General features: G+C 42.4%; 1 protein-coding gene across 1 annotated transcript in view; it reads right to left on the bottom strand.

Annotated features, from left to right (window-relative positions):
* The window catches only part of CNBD2 (cyclic nucleotide binding domain containing 2), a gene marked incomplete at its 5' end in the record, with an annotated part of 36993 nt that extends 10889 nt beyond the window's left edge, over positions 1-26104 (bottom strand). The window contains 8 exons of the mRNA XM_083354045.1: positions 1159-1354; positions 4734-4860; positions 15369-15507; positions 19380-19531; positions 20257-20413; positions 24245-24408; positions 25731-25784; positions 26012-26104. Of these exons, the coding sequence (XP_083210171.1) occupies positions 1159-1354; positions 4734-4860; positions 15369-15507; positions 19380-19531; positions 20257-20413; positions 24245-24408; positions 25731-25784; positions 26012-26104 (1082 nt within the window). The remainder of the gene's footprint in view (positions 1-1158; positions 1355-4733; positions 4861-15368; positions 15508-19379; positions 19532-20256; positions 20414-24244; positions 24409-25730; positions 25785-26011) is intronic.
* Between the last annotated feature and the right edge of the window lie 735 nt (positions 26105-26839).

Below are 26839 nucleotides of genomic sequence, written 5' to 3'. Positions count from 1 at the left end.
ATGGTTGTTTATGATTGTTTTTACTTTTATACCTTGTATTTAGCTCTGGGAAGTCGGGGACGGGGAGGGGGGAAGGGGAGGGGGGAAGTGGAGGGGGGAGGGTTGGGTAGGGCTGGGAAGGGGGTGGGTGGGGAGGGGTTGTTAAAGATAAAATGTATTGAAAAACTTTTCAATAAAAAAACAACAACAACAAAAAATCAATCAACATGCTTAGGTTGCTGAAGTTTTTGGAGAGGATGGAACAAGTACATTACTTCCTCATCCAGTATGCAACTGTATTAAACATTTGAAGCTGCAGCCCTGATTCCAGCTAAGGGACACATCTACTCAAGAGTTTGCCACTTTAAAAGTTTTTCGGGTAGACAGCCTGAAGAAAAGATTCATACACCCTTTATCCTCACCTTTATCTGCATAGAGGTAATCCTTGGTGAACTACAGTAATTGGGAGTGGGATTTCCATTCACCATTTTGATCTGTCTTTTCTCAGCAGGACAACTGGATGAAAACTTCCTTCTTGCAGACTTTGTATGCAACAACTCAATACATTCCTCCATAGAGATGTCTCCTTTTCAGACTGTCCATGGCTACGAGCCCTGCAAGTTGCTCTCCTAAGCTCCAGCATCTGCTGTTCCTTGAGGGCACAGACTTGCTGCAGGAGAGCCAGGCTACTTAGCTCCACTTAAAGAAAAGCTGCATTTGGCACAGGCAAGTGCGCCACAGATGTATCCAGGCAAAAGGATGTCAGGATTGCAATGGAGGATTTGGTGTGGTTTTCCACTGGATTTTGACCTTCTGTCCCATTGTAAAAAAAGCTGGACATAAAGTTTATTGATCCTTCCCAGTTTACCCAGTAAATTAACCCAGCAGCCCTTGGTGTAAAAGTGCCTGCTTTGATAAAAATTCTTTAGCAAAGTGAAAAACTGGCCTCTCACAGTATTTCTATGATTCGTTTATCTTCTACACAACAGTATCAGAGCCTTATAGCGCCCAGCTTTTTCCTGATCTATCCTCTACCCTGCCCCCCCCCCAATTTACCTGTATCATGCTTGGATACCATGATAGCTTGCCCTGAGCAAGGCCACAGACCCCCCCAGGAATGAAAACTGACAGTGCCAACAAATATGCCATCCCTAGAGACACAAGCAATGCTTTTCTCACCTTCTATCAGGCTTCTGCTCATTTATCACTACACTTTTACAACTCTTATTGGAGCGACAGATCTGCTTCTCATCTCTTTTATAGTTTTCATGGGATAAATTCTTCCTCTGTAAGTAATAGGTTTTCAGGTCCCTCAATCTGTGTCCAGAATAGGAGTTCCACATGCTGCTTTTGAATCTATCAACACAGGCAATCTCTAGAAAGTGTGGGGAGGGGAGGAGAGATATTGCAGATGTTACTCAATCCAGGTCTATCCTTTGTTTTCACACTTGGGTATGCTTTTAAAGTCAGGAATTAAATTAGAACATTTTCACCTTTCTTGTTTGTTTGTTCTTACAGTGTTTTCATCCATGCAACACTATATTGCAATTCGGGCAGAACACAGAAAAGGCAAACAAATATGATAAGAATGAAGATCTGATAATATGGCTGCCATGCAGTTGAAGCAAATTTCTGGGTAAAAAAAGTTACTAAGGCCAAATGCCAATTCTGAATAGCTTTCGGTTGTGAATGATCAATGTTTTTCTTGTTTTTGTCTCTCTCTTCTTCAGTAAACTTTGAAAATGATAAACAAAAACTGTTCTCGGGGTTTTTTCCCCTCCCATTTCCTATTTCCTGCATTTTAGCTCAGAATTTGCCCTACCCTCCCTCTCTATGATCCATGCCATGGATAGTATAGTATATTTTAAAGAAAGGGCCTACTCTGCTTATTCCTTTCCTTCTTAGTTTAGGTGGGCTTCCAGTATTCAAGTATTTTTTGTTTTGTTGTACCTTCTTTAACTAAATAGGACATTTTCTCTCTATCGACAACTATTTTATAGAGACTTCCTATGAAGACTTGGACAGCACTTGACAGGCCCAGAGAATCTCTTCTCTATGGACTGTCATTTTTTCCAATTTAATAACAGAAGGAACGGGCTTCCTTTCATTTATTTGTTCCTTCTGGATTAGGGAGAGTCCCAGAATCATCCCTTAAGATCCTCCGATAACACCAACAATCTGCAAGCTGGGATTCAAAATAGTTGGTGAGCTGAAGCTGGGGGTTTCGGGCTGAAATCACCTTGTTGTTGGATAAAACAGCCATTTTGGAATTTACTTCTCAAACAGACAATAATCTGTGCCCTTCATTTCTTAATCAATTGATGAGACAATATCTCTACTAGTTAAAAGAGTCCCTCTTTATTTAGGGCTTATCACTCCTTTTTGAAGCTATCACCATCTTTGAGACTTCTTTATAGTTAAATGACAAGGAAGAGGGTTGGTGGTGGCAGCTAAAATAAGGAAGCATGGAGTATTTTTTCTTTTGAAATATAAGGATAAAAGTTGTGGTCTTAATTAACTTTTAAAATAATCTGTAACTTGTTGTGGTTGTTGAAATTTTCCAATTTTAACGAACTCCTATTGGCTAGAAAAATAGATGGAGAGAGAGAGAGAGAGAGAGAGAGAGAGAGAGAGAACATTATTTGACCACTACTAGAGGAAGCTACAAAGATGTTTAACTCTGAGCTGGAGTCTGTCGTCAAAAAAATCTTTGAAAAGTTCATACAGAAAATCATTTATACCATAAATCCTATAGGGTCCAAAGATATTAATTATACAGAGGATGTTTAAAAAGAACAAGAGACACAATTAGGTGTAGAAAATCACCAACCCACTGTGTCAACTTTACAAATGCGGGATAATGTAAATAGCTTAATTGTACCTCTGGAATATAAATCTGACACCAGCTTTTATTATGATGATGCAACTGAAATAAGAGTGCCAAGTAAATTTACAACTCCTAAGAGGTCACGTCTGGGACATTTTCTTCATGGATACTAAGAAGGCTGAGAATCTTTTGAAGAAAAAAAGATATGATAGACATCTTAGAGAAGGAAACTTTTATTCTATGAGGATCTGCTCCAGATTAATCTACAACATCTAACAGAACAACTTTGGGATATTTTTTCACAGATATAAATAAGGCTGAGAATCTCTTGAAGAAAAGAGACTTGATAGATACTCCTGGGAAGAAACAGATTTCATTTTATGAAGATAAACTGGAGGGAGTGACTTAAATTTAATGACTTAATTAATTAAGATGGATTTTTATAACTTTGATATATGTATTGAAAGAAAGCTTTCAGATAGTTTTGTATGTATAAAATGAGTTTGTAAATGCATGTCTTCTGTCTTTTTATGTAATGCTGAGTAATTCCCAAAGTTTATAAAATACTATTGATTAAATTTGAAAATAAGAGAAGAAAAAGATTTACTCCATGAGGATAAACTCAAGGGAGAGATTTGAATTCAATGAGCTAATTGGAGTTAATTGGGCTTGTATTGGTATGATATATATATTGAATGAAAGCTCTAATGTAGTATTGTGTTTTGAGTTTAAAATGAAGGAGTTACTTGAATATTTTTTTAAAGTTAGTAAAATATCAAAATTAGAAAAAGTGTTTTTTCCCTTTATGGTTAAAAAAATTAAAATAATGTAGAGGATTTTCTTGATATGAATTACGATAAAGATTAATGAGTTAATAAAAGCATATACTATTCCCCAAAGCAAAGGAAAGCAGAGATGGTCAAACTGATTCTTTTATTCAAAGAAGAGAATATATCTAACCTTGTTTCTATTTTGAAATTGCTTCCGGATTTTGTGCTTGCAATGAAAAAAAGAAATGAAACCTTTTGTTTTTGCTAATTAGATAGGCTTATTGTTATAGAAATGGCTTGTACATACTTTCTTTTTCCCTCTTTACATTATATCTTTTTTTTCCTTTCCCTCCCCCTCCTCCTACTTTTCTATTACTTTTTTGAATTTCTCTTTGTATTTTATATTTTGATAAAGCAATAAAAGTTTGAACCAGAAAATTATTTTATAGAAGCAGGTTTGTCTAGAATTGCACAAGAATGTTCCAAAGAAACATAAACTAAATTGCTTGGTTACATGCTTTCCTGAAAAGCTTTTCATGCAAAGATTAGCAAAGGAGAATAAAACCTGGTAGAATAGTATGACATAATATCTACTTTTTATCATAATCAAAGCTTAAAATTTTAGTGTCTAATATTTTTAGATTCCCACTTGCCAATTGGGAAAAAATAATTTTACAGAGATGAGTATACAGTTGCATAATAAAAATGATTTGTGTTGGTGTGTATACATTTATATACACAGCACATCATCAATAAGAAACAAAATAAAAAGATTAAGGTAGTCCTCAGTTATGATGGCAACTGGGACTGGGAACCAAACAATGCAGCTTGCTGGAGTGTTGTAATAATAAGCTGGCTAAAAAGAACTTTGATCATAGTTCCTATAACTGAAGGAATGCTGAATTCTAAGGACTCTTTGCAAGCTCCCCTTATTCAGCACTGTTGTAATTCTGAACAGTCATTGAAAAACTGGTCATAACTCGAAGACTACCTGGAGTTGATATTTTCTCTCTACCTTCCAATCAAAAAGTATGTTTGCCTTAAATATTTTGCCCACAAAGAACTACCGGTAGTTCTTTGGACTGTAAGACCAACACCATTATCATATGCTATGTTTACAAGAATTACACCTTTACAGAAGTCAACATGTAATATACCAGAATTCATTTGCTGCCTTTCTTTTGTGGATGTTTTGTTTTTGGGAAAATGCAGCTGTTTAGCGATCCATTTTTGATAAGAAGGACAAGTGCTCAGGTTAACCAGTCGCAATACTTCACAAATGCCCTGATGAAACAAAACAAAAACAAAAGGCAGTTATTTTGTCTTGTTGAATGGAGGTCTGTGAGCTGAATGAATGAACAAATACGGTCTGAAAATGTAGGCAGCTTATAATATTAAGAATTCTGTTCACCTGAATAATCAGTCTGAGTTTTAAAAACCAATACCTAAACCAGAAATTAGCAAAGTTACCGTATTCAGAATCCATGTATGATCTAAGACTCTCTTTGGAAGTTCATTAGCAGTCCGAGGTAGATCAATGAAGGAAACCAAAGTTGTGAATGCTAATGCTACAATTATTATAAGATTACAGTAACAGAACCTTGAAAGTCTGAAAGTGACTTGCCTCCATCCAACTTTATGCTAAAAAGAACTAAGAACGGTCAACTCTGAATGCTTTCTCAAATTACATTTTGAGACCGAAAAGGAAATTTTAAAAATTAAAGATAATTTAGGGCAAAGGGGGCCAAACTGCAGTCCTGGGAAAAGACTTGAAGTGGTTCAGTTTGTATTTCATTAAAAAAGAGTTTGTATGACTTGGAAGCTGCTACTTGCCTGAGAATTGATTGATTATATCCAGTGGTGGGATTCAAATACCTGAACAACCGGTTCTCTGCATTGACATCGCTTCCGGAAGTCCGTTCTGGGCCTGGGCCTCTGGGGCCCAGAACAGGCTTCCGGAAGTGGTGTCCATACACATCTGGTGGGCTGTTTGGGGCCTGGAAGGCCTCCCCTGGGCCTCTAAGGCTCAGAACAGACTTCCAGAACTGGCATCCATGCACTTCCGGTGGGCTGTTCTAGGCCTTGCAGAAAAGGGCTAGGGCTTTAGTTGGTTCACTGAAGTCCACAAAAAATTAGCTACCAGTTCTGCCAAACTGGTACAAACCATCTGAATTCCACCACCGATTATATCTGTATATACTTGCTTGTGCCAAAATGATTGTTTTGGAATAAAAGGTATACTGCAGTTACCTGTATCACAGAAACATTACCTTAGAAGAGACCTACGGTTCTCGTGAAGGAGTAAGGCTAAAGTATTTTTTATAAAACAATATTCATAATATCTAGAGTTTTTTTTAACTATTGATTTTTTTTTCAAGTATGCATTTAATCATGGATATTTGCTTAGCTGAGCAAAAATGTTTTGGTGAATGAAATTTGCCTCAGGCCCAAAACTATTTGGATAGCAGAATGGCTGACCAGTGTGGGGTAAACAGCTGGAGATCTCCTAGTTCTTCAAATTCAAATTCTGGCACTATTTCATTACTCTTTCAAGACCTGTGTGGTAGGGTGAGATCCCATCATTCACTCCAGCTCCTTGACAGGAATCCACACACACACACACACACACACATGGGCAACAGTGATGTCCCCAGCTAATCCTTTCAACCCGGAAGTGCCTTAAATGTGCCTCTGACACAAATGGGGAGTGATTTGGTGGTTCCCACTATCGCAGCCTATCTTTCATCGACTACTGCACTTGTCATTCTCTCTCTAATCCCACCATATGAGAAAGTAGAACTTTCACAATTTGTATAGGCTTTTTGTCGATTAAAAGGTAAAAATGAGAGTAGGTTTGAAATGGCTATAATGCAACTATATAGAGGCATATGACTAAAGGCTTTGAACTTGGAAACAGGCCAACCTCACAAGAATTAAAATAAAAAAACTTTTTTAAAAAAGATATATACATGAAACCTGTTTTACCTTAAAATAAAATTACAAAAGTATAGATAATGTTCTGTGATGGAATGCAGTGAGAAGGTGGATCCCCAGGAGGAAAGGGGTGCATTCCAGAAGAGTAAAGGACAATTCAGTCCAAACATCAAGTGTTAGAGAAATAGAGTGAAGATAGCTCCTCCTTATTAGTTCACAGAGTGTATTGTGGTTGCAGATAGAGTCCTTAATCTGGCAAGATTTTGTCTATAGGCGTGAAATAATAAAAAAATAGCTTAGAAGAAATCAGATTGACTATATGCTCTGCAGCCAAAGATGGAGAAGCTCTTTACAGTCAGTAAAAACAAGACCAGGAGCTGACTGTGGCTCAGACCATGAGCTTCTTGTTGCAAAGTTTAGGCTTAAATTAAAGAAAGTAGGGAAAAGCACTAGGCCAGTCAGGTATGAATTAAATCATATCCCTGTTGAATATACAGTAGAGGTGACAAATAGATTTAAGGAATTAGATCTGATAGACAGAGTGCCTGAAGAACTATGGACAGAGGTTCGCAACATTGTACAACAGGTAGCAACCAAAACCATCCCAAAGAAAAAGAAATGCAAGAAAGCAAAATGGCTGTCTGAGGAAGCTTTGCAAATAGCTGAGGAAAGGAGGGAAGCGAAAGGCAAGGGAGAAAAAGAAAGATATGCCCAATTAAATGCAGAATTCCAAAGAATAGCTAGAAGAGATAAGAATGCCTTCTTAAATGAACAATGCAAAGAAATAGAAGAAAACAATAAAATAGGGAGGACCAGAGATCTTTTCAAGAAAATTGGAGAGATGAAAGGAGCGTTTCATGCAAAAATGGGCATGATAAAGGACCAAAATGGCAGGGACCTAACAGAGGCAGAAGAGATTAAGAAGAGGTGGCAAAATTACACAGAAGAACTATACAAGAATGAGCTTAACGTCCCTGATAATCACAATGAGGTGGTCACTGACCTCGAGCCAGACATCCTAGAATGTGAAGTGAAGTGGGCCTTAGAAAAGCTGAGCAACAACAAAGCTAGTGGAGGTGACAGTATTCCAGCTGAGCTATTCAAAATCTTAAAAGACGGTGCAGTAAAAGTGCTACACTCAATTTGCCAGCAAATTTGGAAAACTCAACAGTGGCCACAGTATTGGAAAAGATCAGTTTACATTCCAATTCCAAAGAAAGGCAGTGCCAAAGAATGTTCAAACTATCGCACCATTGCACTCATTTCTCATGCTAGTAAAGTCATGCTTAAAATCCTACAAGCTAGACTCCAGCAGTATGTGGATCGAGAACTACCAGAAGTACAGGCAGGATTTCGAAGAGGCAGAGGAACTAGAGATCAAATTGCTAACATACGCTGGATCATGGAGAAAGCTAGAGAGTTCCAGAAAAACATCTACTTCTGCTTCATTGACTATGCTAAAGCCTTTGATTGTGTGGATCATAACAAACTGTGGCAAGTCCTTAAAGAGATGGGCATACCAGACCATCTTATTTGTCTCTTGAGAAATCTATATGCGGGCCAAGAAGCAACAGTGAGAACTGGACACGGAACCACTGATTGGTTCAAAATTGGGAAAGGAGTCCGGCAAGGCTGTATACTGTCACCTTGCCTATTTAACTTATATGCAGAGCACATCATGAGAAAGGCAGGGCTAGATGAATCAAAAGTTGGAATTAAGATTGCCGGAAGAAACATCAACAACCTAAGATATGCAGATGATACCACTCTAATGGCAGAAAGTGAAGAAGAACTAAAGAGCCTCTTGTTGCGGGTGAAGAAGGAGAGTGCAAAACTTGGGTTGAAACTAAACATTAAGAAAACCAAGATCATGGCATCTGGCCCTCTCAATTCCTGGCAAATAGATGGGGAAGAAATGGAGGTAGTGACAGATTTTATTTTGCTGGGCTCCAAGATCACTGCAGATGGGGACTGTAGCCAAGAAATTAAAAGACGCTTGCTCCTTGGGAGGAAAGCCATGGCAAATCTAGACAGCACACTAAAAAGCAGAGACATCACCCTGTCAACAAAAGTGCGTATAGTCAAGGCTATGGTCTTCCCAGTTGCAATGTATGGCAGTGAAAGCTGGACCATAAGAAAGGCTGAGCGCCAAAGAATTGAAGCCTTTGAACTATGGTGCTGGAGAAGACTCCTGCGAGTTCCTTGGACTGCAAGGCGATCAAACCGGTCAGTCCTAGAGGAGATCAACCCTGACTGCTCTTTAGAAGGCCAGATCCTGAAGCTAAAACTCAAATACTTTGGCCACCTAATGAGAAGGAAGGACTCACTGGAGAAGAGCCTAATGCTGGGAAAGATTGAGGGCAATAGAAGAAGGGGACGACAGAGAATGAGGTGGCTGGATGGAGTCACCGAAGCGGTAGGCGTGAGCCTAGATCAGGGGTGTCCAAACTTTTTTCAAAGAGGGCCAGATTGGATGAAGTGAACATGCTGGAGGGCCGAACATTTTTCCGAACATTCTTTGAACAATTACAATTAAATGCAAATGAATTATTTTATGCCAAGTTAATTGCAAATGGCATACTTTTCATTTTATAACATAAGATCAACTGACAGCTGAGTTTTCACAATGTATTTTAAATAAATTTTAAAAAAAAACTTACTGTGTGAGCTGTTACCAGAGAGTCTGACCTTGTCAAACTTACTTTGACAAGGTCAGACTGTCTGGTAACAGCTCACACACTTCCACCACTTCACAAATTCTGCTAGGCCAGGGCCCTACCTACCCCTGTCCAGCTCCCCACATCCCAGCCCATAAAATGGCTGTGAAACACAGAATGCGCGCACGTACACACACACACACACACACACACACACACACACCCGCCCTTCCCTGGATGTTGCCTTCGCCCAGGGGAGCCAGAGGGCTTCGAAGCCGGGGCAGCTCTGGCGGCAAAGAAGGCGCGGCCTCGCTGCACTGGCACAGACGCCGCGCCAAGCCCGCGGCGGGGGGAGGAGCGTGGCGGTTCGGCCAGACAGGAAAAGGTGCGGGAAGCGGCCGCCGCCTGGTAACGGCGCCCGGGCTCACAACGTGGAGGCGGCGAGCAAGCACGCGCTCAGGCCAAGGCGGCCGCAGTCCGGTGAGGGAAGACCGCCGAGGGAGTGGCTGGCCGGGCTGCGCTGCTGCCGAGCAAAGCTCGGCCGGGGTGCCCGCTCTGCTCTGCCTGGCGCCAGCTCAGAGACTCCGCCCGCCAGGTCCTTCTCCCGCTCAGCCAGGCCAGGCGCGCACCGTCAGCCTCGCTGCACCGGCACAGACACTGCGCCAAGCCTGGGGCGGGGGGGAGGAGCGCAGCGGTTCGGCCAGGCAGGAAAAGGTGCGGGAAGCGACCGCCGCCTGTTAATGGCGCCCGGGCTCACAACGTGGAGGCGGTGTAGCGAGGCTGACGGTGCGCGCCCGGCCTGGCTGAGCGGGAGAAGGGCCTGGCGGGCGGAGTCTCTGAGCTGGCGCCAGGCAGAGCAGAGCGTGCGCCCCGGTCGAGCTTCGCTCGGCAGCAGCGCAGCCCAGCCGGCCACTCCCTCGGCGCTCTTCCCTCACTGGACCGCGGCCGCCTCGCCCTGAGCGCGCGCTTGCTCGCCGCCTCCACGTTGTGAGCTGGGGCGGCGTTACCAGGCGGCGGCCGCTTCCTGCACCTTTTCCTGCCTGGCCGAACCGCCACGCGCTCAGCCAGGCCAGGCGCACACACATGTACTCTGATTAGCTGGGCCATGTGTGTGTTTGTGTGTATAGATTAATAGATAGATGCATAGACAGCATTTATCTTGGTGTGTGTATTATATAATATATATAATATGTGAATTATACGCACACACACACACACACACACACACACACACACACATATATATATATATATATATATATATATATATATATATATATATATATATATATATATATATATATATATATGTTTTCGTAGATTCTCGCGGGTGTCTGTATGTGTAGATCTAGAGTCTCGGGTTTCTTCCCGCATTCCTTTCATCTTCAGAAAGTTGTGGCGACGTTTTCGATTTCGTCGAAACGTCGCCACAACTTTCTGAAGATGAAAGGAACGCTTCAGTGGGTTAGGACACTGAGCTTGTTGATCAGAAGGTCGGCAGTTTGGAGGGTCGAATCCTTGCTGCACCGGCACAGACGCCGCGCCAAGCCCGGGGCGAGGGGAAGGATCATGGCAGTTTGGCCAGGCAGCCGGCCCTTCAACCCACCGGAGGAGCGGCAGATCGGTGCGGCCGGAGTCGGGAAAGCCACTAGAAGGGGGAGGGGAGTCACCTCTCCCCGCCGGGGGGTCGCCCAGCCCATCCCGGGAGGCTGACATTTCTGCAGCTGAAAAAGTCGTCTCGGATTCCATGGCGGAAGGTCACCCCCGGGAGTCCAGCGTCAGGCAGGGCTGAGAGGGGGAGGGGGGGAGAAAGGGAGGGAAGGAGACAGGGAGGAGAAAAGACGAATGGGGGGAGGGAGGGAAGGAGAAAGAGAGAAGGAAGGAAGGAAGGAAGGAAGGAAGGAAGGAAGGTAGAAGAGAGAATGGAGGCAGGAGAGGAAGAAGAAAGAGAAGAGAGAGAGAGAGAGAGAGAAAGAAAGAAAGAAAGAAAGAAAGAAAGAAAGAAAGAAAGAAAGAAAGAAAGAAAGAGGAAGAAAGAAATCGGAGGCTTGGACAGACCCCGCTCCAGGCTCCGGGGCCGCCACCACGGAATGCCCAGCCTCGGGGGGGAGTCTTCTCCAGGCGTGCCCTGGCCCCCTCCCCTCCCTCCCGCGGCCCGTCCCCAAGGCGGCGCCCACGGGTCCCCGGACTCACAGCATGCAGAGGGCGAAGGCGCCGGCCACGCTCTCGCTGTCGCGCACCCGGAAGCTGCCGGCCCACCCGGCCCACGCCAGCAGCTCCTCGGCCGCCGCCCGGCTCAGGTCCTTGTGGTACCAGAGCGGCCAGCCCAGCACCGCCGGAGCCCCCGCGCCCGGGAGCCCCAGCGCCGCCGGAGCCGGAGCCGCCGCCATGGGCAGCCGCGGCGTGCAGGGAAGGTGCTCAGCGGGATGGGCGGGCAGGCCAAGACCCCCGCCGGCCACCCCCGCCTCGCCCACAGTGCCGCATGGCCCGACCGGAGACCCCCAGCCGCTCAGGGCATGCCCGGCCCAGTGGCTCCTCCTCTGGGCTGCGCTCCGGCTGGGATGAGGGCGCGATCCGCTCTCCGCGCACTTCCCCTGCGCACTGGAGCCGCCCTGGGCCCCGAGCAGGCCTGGTGGAGGAGGAGGAGGAGGCGGAGGAAGCCGCATGGAGCCCCGGAGCCTGGCTGGCGGGGTGGGGGCGGCAGCTGGGCCGGCCTGCGCTTCCTGGGGCGGCCCCTCGGCGGGGGAGGTGGGAGCAGCTCCCGAAGGGGCGGCCCTCAATCAGAAGGGAGGGCCGTGGGAGGGCCGCATTTACATACAGCAGGGAGGGCTGTTGCGGGCCGTATTAAACCGCCCCGCGGGCCGCAAATGGCCCGCGGGCCGGACTTTGGACATGCCTGGCCTAGATGGACTCCAGAAGATGGTAGAGGACAGGAAGGCCTGGAGGAACATTGTCCATAGGGTCGCGATGGGTCGGACACGACTTCGCAACTAACAACAACAACAACAAGCTTAGAAGAATTGTCACATGTTATTCTTGGTTTGGGGCCTGACAGTTCTAGAAAAATGACAAATGGCATTGTCAGTTCTCAATGAATGCTTTTTCCTAATGAACAGGAGTACTTGCAATTTGATATTGTGGGCCACTAGAAAACTGAAAATAAAATTAATTTCTTCTTGCCCAGTAAAACAGATGGTGTCCTAACTTGTACAAAGAAATAAGAACTTTAAGTGTAACTTGGCAGCACATAGAAAACAGAAAGAAACAATCTTAATATAATTTTCTGGCTGAAATTTTACCCATTTTTACAGAAAATAGCAATTTCTCGAACTAAAAGTTCCCCTGCTTCATTACATAGATAGCCTCCAACTTTCTGGGGAGAACCTCTTGCATCAGAGGCTACTTGGTTATAAATTTTTATTCTTTTCCAGCCTATCTCTCCCAGCTCCTCCCCAGTTCAACTATGCTTTGTTTTTAAAAAAACACCAAACAAATCCTTTCCATATCTGGCCTGATAACAGAAACAGTCACATAATGGCTTGAATGCACAGTCCTGCCAACCATCCAGCCAAAATTTTGGGGATGTTATATGGATGGCACTTTTGTCATCATTAAATGCTTCAAACAAGAAGAAACACACCACCTACTTAATAACATGTTCACTGGGATCACTTTCACATATGAGGAAGAAAAGGACCAACAATTCCCTTTCCTCGACATTGACATAAGAAGACAGGATAATGGTGAACTAACAACCAGCATAATCCAAAAATCTACACACACAAACCAGATTCTTAGTTTCACAACCGCACTGCACACAAGAGGAACTGCATCTAGACCCTCTTCAAAAGAGCCAAGACACACTGTAGCACCAAGTCACTGAAAAAGCAGACGAGAAACACCTTTTCAATGTTTTCCTCCACAATGGCTATTCCCAAAACTTCCTACTCCGATGCATATCATCCAAACCCTGACGTACCATTCAGCCAACCGCAACACGGAAACAAGTCCTACCATACATCAAAGGAACATCAGAAATGGCTGCCAGGATTTTACAACACCTGGGAACAATGGTGGCTCAGAAACCCACATCCATGCTCTGACAAGAGCTATCTAAGATCAAAACCAAAACCAAAAAGTAGACAGCAGCAACATAATATATAAAATCAGTTGCAACAATTGTAACCAGTTCTATGTTGGACAAACAGGATGACAAGAGCCTTGGTGGAGCAGTGGGCTAATGCCTCCTTAAGTAACACCAGCTGCCTGCAATTAGTACAGGTTCGCATCCCACCTGGCTCAAGGTTGACTCAGCCTTCCATCCTTCCGAGGTAGGTAAAATGAGGACCCAGATTGTTGGGGGCAATTAAGCTGACTTTGTAATAATGCCGCTTGGGGGGGGGAAAGCCCTAATAAGCAGGCATATACATAGAATGAAGGCTACTGCTAAGCTTGTAAGCCGCCCTGAGTCTTCGGAGAAGGACGGGATATAAATGGAATTAAAATAAAAAACAAAAAACTGAAAACAAGAATTCATGAACGACGGCTAGCGTTCAAGCGACACAACCAAAAATCACTGATCTCGACCCACTGACATTGAACAACACCAGTTCAACCGGGATGGAATAAGAATCTTTGGCCATACCAACACTTGCCCTGCATGCCAATTTGCCGAAGCCTGGTATTCTACAAATGTTTCAATCAACAAACATATAGATTTGGAACCAATATATGAACTCATAAGAAACTGGACCATCAGAACGATCAATCAATGATAGAACTGACCACCGCCTCACCAGCTGCCTTTTACACCATGCAACCAGCTAGTCACACGACCACCCTAGCACACTAGACCTATTTAAGATGAAGAGAAATGAGACAAGACACTTCAAACAAAGTCCTGCTGATGATGTTACATAGCTTTGTAACAAAATGTTCAGGAGCTAAACGGAAAGCTTGGCGCACAAACCATTAGCAAAATCCTTTCCATCTTTAGTACAGGGAATGGTTGTAATATCTGTCTGTGCCCAGATTACAAAGAACATCTGTCCCTTAGAGGTGTTTATTGAGGGTGTATGAACATCAGAACCTGTTGACTGACAAGAAGAATCCATTCACAATAGTAAAAGAGGCCCTATAGGGTTGATTACATCAGATGCCCCAAAGGGCCTTTCATGGGATTGCCATGTATTTATTGCCAATATAGAGGAAAACAGGTCACCTAGAACATGTGTGGAAAATAAGACATGGATTTGCATGAATATTATATGTGCTTTGAGAAAAGAGGGAAGAAAATAGAGATACTAGAATAAAAGTGTGATACTTTTTACTTGCTAACTCTGCTGTCCGCATGCTAATTGTTGAAGAGAAAAATCATTTAAGTTTTGGCTATTTTGTTCTACAGATATTTTCCTTTAAACCAGGTATGGACTGGTTTAATCTTAATCAGAGGACATTTTCAGACAAAAGACAATCTTCACATATCATGTTCGGCCATACAGTTTTTCCTCACTAGCATTAATCCCATTGCTGCAGCCTACAACGAAGTGTAAATGTAAAGGCTGAGGCTGGTGAGGTGGATTCAATGGTTCTCAGGCTAAAGCTTGCCATTATGCAAAGATATTTTAAACAGTCCCTAATATCGTCAAGGGAATTTCCAAGCTAATTTGGAAGTGTAGAAGAAGCTGAGTCATGGATGTGTACAGAGGAATGCAAATGAATGCTGATATAGGAGTCAAGACGTCATCCTTTTATGAAACACAGGTGAAGATACAACTTACGTATTTATGTTCAACATGGTACAAGTGATGTTAATTACATTTTTCTGTTATTTGTGTGATATGACATGCATGTCATCATTTGATATCATGATGGCCTATAATACAGTAGATACCTGAGATTCAGAGACCACCACTGGTGGTCTCTATTAATGGATTCCCTTAGTTTGGCATAGATATATTTTTAATGGATATATCTCATGAGACTACAAAACCTTACTAGATTTTGGTGTTCCACATACAACATACATCATTGAAATAATCTGATTTTTCCATAGATCATAGGTTCATTGTTAGGAGCTGCTGACTTAATGCAGTGTGCAAATCCACCCATTTGTGAATTTGTAGATTAAAAAAAACCTTAACTAGTAGAAAGAAAAGGGTGCAAACCATACTATAAACATGAAACCAAAGTAAATCTCACCTTGGTAATAAATACCATACTGTGGGTTTCTGCAAGATCAGTGGTAATCACTTGTCCACAATAGAATCTCTCAACTTTGCAGAAATTAGCTATTTTATCTATTGTAGAATCAGGCAGTGTTTGAAAAAGATCTATAGCCCTGAAAATAGAAAAAAAGGTGGCTATTCTCATCAACTATTTAATTAACTACAAACTGAAAGCTTTCAACTAAGTACATATCAAAGCATTCAGGAATGGCTCTGAGATATTCATCTCTAAATCCAGATCTATTCTACTATGTAAGGAACTCCATTAAAGTTATAGGGAAACACAGGCAAAGGAAACCCAATCATCATTTTTCTCTAAGCCTAGCATGTGAAATAGTCCTTTTATTTTGTTGGCCTGATGCAGCTCAACAGACACCATTTAATTCCTCTGAAATACAATGTCCTACACATCTATGTGCATATTGTGCTGCATTCTGGAAAAATGAAAATGATGCTAAAGCATGTAGCAGATGCTTAAATTCCAAATTATATATAGTAACAGAGTGAGCGCCTGTTACTTGTCCCAGCTTCTGCCAACCTAGCAGTTCGAAAGCACGTAAAAATGCAAGTAGAAAAATAGGGACCACTATGGTGGGAAGGTAACAGCGTTCCATGCGCCTTTGGCGTCTAGTCACGCTGGCCACATGACCAAGGAGACGTCCTCGGACAAGCGCTGGCTCTTCGGCTTTGAAAGGGAGATGAGCACCGGCCCCTAGAGTTGGAAACGACTAGCACGCATGTGCGGGGGAAACTTTACCTTTTTATTATATAGTGACTAGTGACAAATGAGGAGGAGGAGGAAGAGAGATAGTCCAGGAAGAATAATTGAAATAGTTCCTGCCAGCTTTCTGTAGCGGTCTTGGAGATGACCTTGGAGAAATCAGCCAGCAGCTGTTAAGCAAACAACAGGTGCAGAAGAAGCTTGTGTTAAGCCCACAAGACAGGAAGAGACTCAGGCCAGCTCCCCCTTGACTCTCTGGAGCTTAAAAGAGATGGAAGGCAAAACACAGGAGGACTTGCAAGATTCTGCTACTAGCGCCTATCTCAGTAGAGTAGAATTCTGGCTTTGTCTGTGGAGTCCATTTTCTGATCTGGTCTACCTGTAGGGCTGAAATCAATCTTTCTCCAAGGTTTACTCTGTGGTTCCCTACAATTTCAAATCAGCAACGTTTGATTTGTAAAGCAAAAGTTACAGGCAAGGTAAAAGGGAGGTCTAAAAAGGCCCGGAGCTAAATTTCAAATGTTTTCCTACCTCTGCAAAGAATCCATGAACTGTGAAGGGTGGCCTGCAATAATCTGAAATTCTCTAGCCCAAATGGACAGCAATGCTTGAGGCAATATAACTGGGGAAAGTGTACTGCAGAAATAGGGCAAAACTGTCTGCTCTGAGAAGGTGAGTGGGGAGTCAGAGAAGGTGAAGCGTCTGCCTTCCAGAAGTGGCTGCCTTGTCTGCTCCAGGGATAGGCAATGGTGTAGCTGAGTCAATAAATATATCAAAGCCATCTGCTTCAGGCAGCCTTATTGTCAAGTTTCCGACCTATGGGCTTTTCAAGTGACTATGAGGCATTGTTTACCTTAAAAGTCCTTTATTAGCCTAATACACCGGCAAATGCTTGCTCGAAAGAAGCTGGAATCTGAAATCCCCGCCCCTTGCACAATATATTAAACACAATTCTCCACCTTTCTAATTCTGCCATTAATCATATTCTCCAATTAATTTAAAGAATCAGTTTCCCTTCCGTTAGAAGAACCACCAAATCTTATCTTCTTTAGAGAGTCAAGTGGCCTTGAAAGTGCATTCCTACTCTTCCCTCCCCCCACCTTTTCAAACTAAAACAATACACAGGTCTTAAAGCTATACACAAGTTTAACATATGAAATAGCTACTCCTTCATATCATGTCAAGCAATAACATTCGATGTTAGCAGCGTTGACACTTATGAAGAAATACCATGAAGGCACAAACTGATGTCTCCTCCTGCAAAAGTATTATACTGTTTGTTCTAGATAGGAGAGTGGCACCATCTGGATTTTCTTTCAGGCAGTAACATTGGCGTTTTTCTCTCAAGCCCCCTCTTATTTGAGAATCCTGAGCAAAAAAACAGTAATATGGACAATCTCTATAGTGCTGCTTTATTAATTTTAAAAAACAGTGAATGCTTAACAACCTGGTTCTTTTTCCACCCTTCAATAAAATGAAATGAGCTGAAATGAAACAATAAAATAAAAGTGGCATTATTAAAGGGAAAGAATATAAAAGGTTGGGTCAGAAAGAGCTGCATGTTTAATTCTCTGTAAAATGGGGAAAATAAAGATAAAAACCCCTAACTGTAATTTCTGCAGCAGTGTAATAGTAGCTAACTTACTTTTTGGTAAATATGAGCCCAATTCTATCCTCAGCTGGATGAAGGCCTATTCATTGAAGGTCATGGCCACAATCATTGGCCATAGTTTACCACATTGGTCCAGTGAAACTCGATAGATGGATATTTTCTCAATTCCCAGCCTGAGAGAGTAATTGGCCCCAAATCATCCAGCTGGAACCAGCATCCTTCCACTCAGTTCACACTTTAAGCGCCACAGTACAATGGCTGTCAGACAGGCAGATTATTTTATTTGTTTATTAAACAAGTTTATATAGCCTCCCAATTCACACACAGTGACTCTGGCTGGCATACAACATTAAAAATCCACAGTTAAAAGTCCACTATTTATACCCCCATCTCACCCTGTGGGGCATCAACAAAGCAAACAAGCCACTTGATTAGCTCCAAATGGGATCCCCAAGCCTGCTGACAAAATCATGTCTTCAAAAGCTTGTGAAAAAGCAACAAGGTGGGGGCCAGTCTTATCTTTAGACTCAGGCATGATCATCCAAAGGGAGGGAACCACCACAGAGAAGGCCCTTTTTCTAGGTCCCGCCCGATGTACTTCCTTGATAGTTGGGACCTGGAATATACTCTGCCTTCCTTTCTGATGGGCTGGATTGATGTAATTGTAGAGAGGTGGTCTGTCAAATAACCTGGCCCCAAACAATGCAGAGCTTTAAAGGTGATAGCTAGCACTTTGAATTGCACCCAGAAGCAAATTGGTAATCAGTGCAGTTGACACTTGTGGAAATTTGGACTTGCACAAAACTGTGAGGGTGGTTGCATTTTCAGCCAACTCAAGTTTCTGGATGCTGTTGAAGGGCACCTCCGTGTACAGCACATTACAATAGTTCAAATGGAAAGTGACCACTTTGTAGGTGACCATGAGAACAGGCCATTGGTCCAGGAATGGGAATAACTGGCACAACACACACAATTGTGCAAAGGCTCTTCTGGCCTTGACTGCCACCTGCTTTTCAAGCAGAAGTCATGACTCCAGGAGAACCCCCAGATTATGAACTATGTCTACCTGGGGCAGTGCAAACCCACTGACAATCAAAGATTGTAATTCTCCAACAAACCAAGAAGCCCCAGACCCAAAGCTACTCAATCTTGCCAGGGGTTAGTTTTAAGCTGCTCCTCCCCATCCAGACCTCAACAGCATCCAGGCATTGAGAAAGGGTAGTTACAGCGTAGCTTAACTCACCACAAGACAGTGGTATACAATTGAGCATCATCAGCATATTGATGATCTATGATGACAGATGATTTCATCCAGCAGTTTCATGTAGATGTTAAATGGGAATGGAAAAAGCACTAACTCTTTGAGGGGTCCTACAGCACAGGGGCTGAGGGTCAGACCTCTCACTCATGATCAGCACCTACTGGAAACAGTCTCAAAGAAAGGAGATAAAACAAGGCAATGCCGTACTCCCAGTCCCCAAAACCATTTCAGAAGGATACCATGGTATCAAAAGCCGCTGAGAGGTTGAAATGCTTGATGTCTTATTGGAAAAGAAATACTCCTTATCTATTGAGTTCTTTCTATAAAGGTTGATTAGTTGAACCAAAGCCAAAACCATGGAAACAATGGACAAAAGCAATATAAGAAATACCTCAAATAGTCGTAGCGAACTTTGAATTCCCGTTGAAGTTCCTTATCTAGTTCATAAGCAAAAAAATCCTTTTTATCCACCACCAGCAATTCCGTTTCCGCCATACAGACGACAGTGGCATTTCTTTTTGTTTTTTGCAAAAGGGCAATTTCCTGTTAATAAGCAAGAGATAAATGAGAGCAAATATTGCCATGGTTGATTCTTCCTCTTTTCCTATTATATACCTGGTCCTTTTCCTTTTATTTAATTTCACTCTTCTCATCCTCTTCACCGGTCGACTCCCCCACTTCATATTTCCTACACTCAAGCTTTTCCCAGCTTTGCCTTTCCTTTGTCCTAGGCAGCAGAGTAAATGTATCAACAGAAGCCTTCTTGAAGCCACCATCATTTTTGCTGAGTCTATTTGGAATCCTGCAATATTATAGGAAATACAGATGGTCCAGGATGATGGGAGTTGGCTTCGCAATATGTCACCTTGATTTTCAAATTTATTTAAAATTCATTTTTGTGGTAAGGATTTTATGGCCCCTGGATGCTTTACATTGTGCTATCTTTGTAACTCATTCAACAAGATTTTCTGAGTATCAGTTTCCCTGAAAGTTACCTGTCTTAACAATGCTACCTGCTGGATTCTGAAGCTGAAACTTCCTAGCGCTTGGGAAGATCAGCATCTTTCAATTGGAAAAGCAATAGTATAATTCTTACATATTGAGAATGCTTAGAGGCATAACATTTATCAAAGCTTGTAAGCATATAGAGATATTTCCTTTGTGGAAAAAGGTGAATGTGTGTGCATGTGTGTGTTTCTGTTATGGAGAGAACCATTTTCTTTGCTAATACTGAAAAGTTGAGAACCACAGTTGCAGATCACACTCACACCAAAAGAAGCACCCCTCTGAATCGTAGTTGGAGCTGTTTCCACAAAGGCACTGCTTCCATCATCATCATCCGTGATAGCAACTGTACCATAATAAATGAAGTAGAAGGCAGTTGCTTCATGCCCTTTTTTTATGACCACTCTTCTGCGGCCAAATCTGGAAAAAAGATCATAAGTGACATCACAAGCTGTCAAAAATGAACCTGAAAAGAGGACTTAAAGCGCGAGCACAGTTCGCTAGCCTTCCTCAGATTGATGCCCTTTTGAGTATGGATTTATTCATTTATTTTTCAAAATTATATACAGTAGCTGCCCACCTCACAAAAGAAGGGACTCTGGGTGGATTGACAGCACAGTTTCAAGAATTCCAGGCCAACAAACCTAAAAGCTGTTTTTTTCTTTGCCTCAAGGTTTCTATATAGATTCAATGACACTGTACACCAGGGGTCTTCAAACTTGGCCCTTTTATGACTTGTGGACTTCAACACCCAGAATTCCTCAGCCAGGCATGTCTGGCTGAGGAATTCTGGGAGTTGAAGTCCACAAGTCATAAAAGGGCCAAGTTTGAAGACCCCTGCTGTAGACATTACAGAGGGTATCTGCACTATACCAGCTGTGCAGTCACAGCCCTCACAACTTCACACACGGATTAAGGGTATCTTCACAAGCTCTTCCTCTGACATGAGATATGCCATCATCTGCCAGCAGCGTCTCTCTTTAATGGAAAGTAGGAATGATCTGAGAAGGCAGGAGGAAGAACTGCAGCTAAGACAATGGTCTGATAAGTGAAATCTGAGTCTGAAGGAGCACAACTAGTAAAAATTGCTCAGAGGGAACCCTCTCTAGTATTGGGGTGAATAAAGGTAAGGGATGGGATGCAATTTTCAAATGTAATGTTAATGTAACCTTTCAATAAAGGTAGAACTAGTATTCCTGGTTATGCTTCTTGTCTGGACTAGCTCACAAGGTTAACACCCTCTAGAGCAGACATGTCAAACACAAGGCCCGGGGGCCTGATCCGGCCCGCGAAGTGGTTTCATGTGCCCCGCGAAGCCATCCTGGAAACAATGAAGGAACGGCCCCCACTGCCTTGGCCCTGGCCCAGAGACCCTCCTTCTGCCAGAGACCCTCAGATCTGTCCCACTCCTGCCTGGGCCCCCATAGGCACCCTTGATGCGAATGATGTAGAGCTGGCCACGCCCACCCAGTAGGCCACGCCCACCCGGCCCCCTGAGGGCAACCGCAATGCTGATGCGGCCCTCAATGAAATTGAGTTTGACACCCCTGCTCTAGAGTCTAGGAAGGACAAATGGGGCAAACCTTCTGTAGAAGAATGAATGCACACAAGTTTGACATCAGGACTCAAGACAAGGGCATAATAACAACAACAGCATTTTGAGCTGCCAATATACCCTGTAACAGACCTTCAAGTAGCTATTCTGGAGCAAAGAAACTTCACCAGCACAATTGAGTAAAACTGAATAAAAGACTGGTGAAAGGTTGATTCAACCTTCCCTCCTTCCGAGGTCTGTAAAATGAGGACCCAGATTGGTCTGGGCAATATGCAAACTCTGTAAATCACATAGAGAGGGCTGAGAAGCACTATGAAGCAGTATATAAGTCTAAGTGCTATTGCTATCATACATATTAATCTCAAAAAGATTTAACAAACACAATGGGTTTTTAATATAAAACAAATTTTAATTTATAAGAAACCTTTAATCTGCATAACTACCATCTTCTGTCTTCTGCTCTTTTCCTTGCCACCTCATTCCAGTTTAAATCTTACTTCAATTTAGCCACTTCATGCATCCAGTGAAGTAAGCTTATGCCTTTTTTAAAAAATTGCGTTAGTCTGAGAAGATGCTACTGGACATCTGGTTTTTATTGACTCAATATGGGACATTTCAAATCATGTAATTTTCAGTTAGACACTGAAATCATGCATGGCTTTTATTCTTTTGCCTTTCTACATCCCACAGATTTGTTTGCTATTTTTTATGTAGTATGCCACTGCTATATTTTTCAAACATGAGAGATGGCATTCCTTTAACAGGCATCTTCTTTTTTGTGTCTGAATAAGCATCATTCTCAAAGAACAATTAAGATCATTATCTGTTCCTTTCCTCTTTATTAATGTCAGATTAAAGCCAAAAGGACAAGATCTTGTGACCACTTCACTGAAAACACAATCAGCTATTGGATATCTTTAAAAAGTGGGGGGAAAGAGACAATCTAGATCATGAATGTCCAACCTTTTGGCTTGCCTGGGTCACACTGAGTGAAGAGGAATTGTCTTGGGTCCCATAGAAAACATATAATATAATGTATGCAAACCACATAATAATGTTAAAAGTTTACAATCTTGTGGGGTTGCATTACTAGCTCACCAGGGCTGCATGTGGCCTGTGGGCCGCAGGTTAGACACGCCTGCTCTAGACATTTTAATAATGATATTCTTCAGTATATCTCTTTCCAATGTCTCCCTCTTTTCTCTATGAAAGCAGCTATGAGATAGTCAAGCTAGATCTGATCTAAATGGAGAAGAGGTTTTAAGGCTTTCTCACACCAGTTAGCAGTTACTGGGAAGCAAAAACAGAAGGCTGCTGCTGCGTTCCCTTTTAAGCAACTGGAAAATTATCCGTTGGCCACGCTGGGACTAGAATTCAGGCCTAAAACAATTCTTTTGATACTCTGAGTAGTAACAAAGACAGTCTTTTTTATAACAAAAAAACCAAGTCTGATGTGTTCTATCAAATCCTAGGAATCTGTAGGAAGCCCTGGTTACAGCAAAGCCAGAGGAGAAAACAAATAACTTTGTTTATTTGAATTATATGTGCAAAATCACAATGCTACCTATAGGGCAGTAACTTGGAACAGATTCAGTGGAGGCAAGGAACAGATAGGCAATGACGATAGTAAATTTTATGCCAGACTAGTTTCAGATAAATGGCACTTTGGGTAGCTAGAAAGCCAATATCTCTATTTCAGTAGGTCAGGACTGTAGGAAAATATAAAAAAGAATATAGAATATTGAAAGAAAGACATGGCCTATCCAGCTTTCATGTTTAAGGAAACTATGTCCACTTAGCAAATGTTTGGGAAGCACACTGATCTATACTGAAGATTACTTAATACATGTATCATATCTTGGAAGGTGATCTACCTGCATCATTTCCTCCCCTCCAGCTACAATCTTTTCTAATGGCAGCACCTGGGGTGGGGGAAATCCCCCCCCATTACCAACAAAGGGGTGTTGGGCACTTTGGGAAATGGTAATAGGATGAGCAGCTTTCCAGAATGAATTAGAGTAAGGAGAATACATGACAACAGTTCCAAAGAGTAGAGTGAGACCTTGCAGAGATTTTCCATAGAAACTGTCTAGGATTTTTATAAAGGTCTTGTCTGATATCCACAGCAGAAGAATGCAAAGTAGTGGGATACCTTAGGCCCATGGTGGCAAACCTATGGCATGCGTGCCACAGGTGGCATGCAGATCCCTCTCTGTGGGCACGCGTGCCATCACCACAGTCCTAGGCCTTCAGCTGGGTTTTATAAAACTTTTTCGCTTTAGTCCTCCGCCGCCATGTGCAAAAAAAGGTTAAATCAATCAATTTCAACTTTTTGCGGGGAAAAAAAGATCTCGTAAAGTTGGAATTGATTGATTGAACTTTTTAGACCCACCCAGTCTGCCATTACCATCGCAGCCATGCCCACCCAATAGGTCACGCCCACCCAATCATCCATGCCCACCTGGCACCCCACAATACATAAGTGGGTTTTTGGTTGCAGTTTGGGCACTCGGTCTCTAAAAGGTTCACCATCACTGCCTTAGGCTATCCAATTCCTGCAATAAAATATGTTGGGTAACCTTGATGGAACATTACCTTTAATTGGGATACTTGGAGACTTTTAAAGCTATAGATCTGGTTTGGATTGCTCGAAAGCCATTATTATCTTCCCTAGCCCACCTTCCCCTCCCGATTACCGTTCAAAGCGAATCACTTTGGCCAACAGATACTGCAGCGTTGGACTATATTGGCGGTAACTTTCTAAAAGCTGTAAGCGGTTGCGCAAGTGTTTTATTTCTGATTCAGTCCTCCATGTTGGTGGCTTCTTAGTTATTTGGATTGCTCTAAAAGGGAAATGTTCCTGAAGGCAATATCAAATACATTTAAAAATATTCACAGGGGCAGCAGTAAAAGATGGCAATGTCATTCTCTCAAGACTCTAGGCATCATTACTTCTCTCTTGCTCTCTCTCTCTCTTTTGCCTCCCAAGATGTAACTTCAAAGTCCTAATATTGCTTGCTAGTTTGATCAGTATTATCAGGTCTCCTTGGGATTACTTCTCAGTTCCATGGAGACATGTATGATTTCTACCTTTACAAAAGAGCAACAAGGTTCCATTGCAATGATGGAAACCAGACAAACTTTGACCTCAGCATTTTTACAACATTCCCAGTCCACCCAAGCCCTTCCCATCACAAGCCTCTCCTCCCACAATCAGTAAGAAGCCTGTGTGACAAGCCTAAGTTAATGTAAATAATTAGAAGTAATGAAAGTAAGAATGGGGGGAGTTATTGCTCTCAGGGAAAAGCTTGTGTAATGTTGAGGCATTCTTGAACTGAGAAGAAAGCCGGCTGTGGATGTAATAAACAGAGCATCATCAGGAGAGAAGGGGCATTAAAGTGGATTTCGGTCTGTATTATATCTTTAAAAGGGGTGGCTCCTTGATCATGCAGTCACAGAGGACATTTTGACACCCTCCCCCCACCTGCAGATGCTCTTGGGAATAAGAGCATCCTCTTATTCCCTCAGGAACTCCCATGCTTCAGCTATACTGCTTACCGTTTGTGTTTAATTTTTAACACAGTATGCAGGAATGACTCAGATGAGTGTGAACTGTATTTCAGTTCAGCAATTATGTGAAGCTTCCCTCCTGACCTTTTGCTATGCAGCTATTGCACTATAATTCCACCATTCCCCAGCCCACATGAACATGGTCACTAAGGGGTGGTGGCAGAGATAATACCAATCAATCCAAAGATTGGGGAAGACAGCCTTTAGTCCCCATGCTCATACTGAAGGGCATCTATTTCAATATATTCCACTCACTCTTTTGCACACCTTTCCTCCCTCAAGCATCTCTCACTCACCTCCAGTCAAACTCAAATACTGAATCTCCTGCAGTAGACACACAAAAGTTTTTGGTACTGTGGTTCTGTAAAGCAGGACTAAATAACAGTAACCAGCATGCAGGAAGTTGACAATGTATTTCACCTTGAACTCAGAACCGAAAAATGCAACTAAAACATTGGGTCAAAACATTTTAAATTTTTGTTCTTGTTTTATCTTCTGAAGAGGTATTTGTTCAATTTCCCCACTGCTATATCCCCACCCTTGTTCTCTAGTTGTCTGTCACTGCAAATGCAAAAAAACCATCCAAAACAATAATATATGGCTTGTCCAAACCTTTGAAACACTGAATTCATGTCGATCAAACACAGTATTGGCACTTTTGATGTCCTAAAAGGCAGACATTGAATGGCAGTTAATTTTACGTAGATTTCTGTGTAAAAAAATAAAAGCTTAAAAGTATTCTACACTTTCATGTTAGTTTTTAACAAATAATTCTATTTTATATTTATGGCTTGTGATTATATTGTAGAAGTTAAAGTTAATGTTAAAAAGCAATAATATATTAAATCAATAATAAGTAAAAGATTTTCCGTTGTTTTTGTGGAACTCCTTACACCTTCAATTTCTCGACGACAGTCTTTTTCTATCAGGTCAAAACCTGCAAATCCTTTCAATGCGCTGCGGAATCCTCGGCATGCTTTTATCATCAGAATAATGTTCACAATGAGCCTGTGAAAATTCTTTGGGGGGAGGAAGGGAAAATGGAATCATTTGGCCACATCTTAAACATATGTCATCTGCATCACCATAAATCCTGCAGCAGAGTGCCTTATGCAAGCTAACCCACTGTCCTCTCTAATAAGTATTTAAGCCTTGGAGACAAGAAGACAAAATATCTGGTAGCAGGATTCACAAGGACTGCTAAAACAGATTACTGCGTAGAGGAGTTTTTCCTCCAGTACAGTGGCTCCACTTTCTAAAAAGCTGATGATCATTTTACCCATGTCTTCAGCATTACATATGGCTACAGAGGGTGGCCATAGCCATATCCTTAGAATAAACAATACATTGCAAATAGATCACCCAAATCTGTAAATATGTTGGAAAATGTCCCTTCTACTCTACGAGTACAGGTATACAAGGCATCAAGACAAGATACAGAGGCAATCTCAGTATTTTTCACATTCTAGAAATCCGCTGTGAAAAAAAATTAAATGTACCTCCTTGGAACTATTTGGGGGAGGTATTAGAGAAAGGGCAGGAAACAGGATTAAGGAACATCACTGATTATGAAGTCATCCCAACTCTCTCAAAAAATATTCACTTAGAATAAAACAAAACATGGTGGAACGTTTGTTCATTTTTATAAAGATTTATATCCTACCATTCTAATGCAGCCATTTCACCTAAAGTAGCTGATTACCTTAAAAATCAGTGCAACA

This window comes from Vipera ursinii (assembly GCF_947247035.1).
Source record: "Vipera ursinii genome assembly, chromosome: 1".
NCBI classification, from domain to species: domain Eukaryota; kingdom Metazoa; phylum Chordata; class Lepidosauria; order Squamata; family Viperidae; genus Vipera; species Vipera ursinii.
This window is presented reverse-complemented; position numbering and strand designations above follow the sequence as displayed.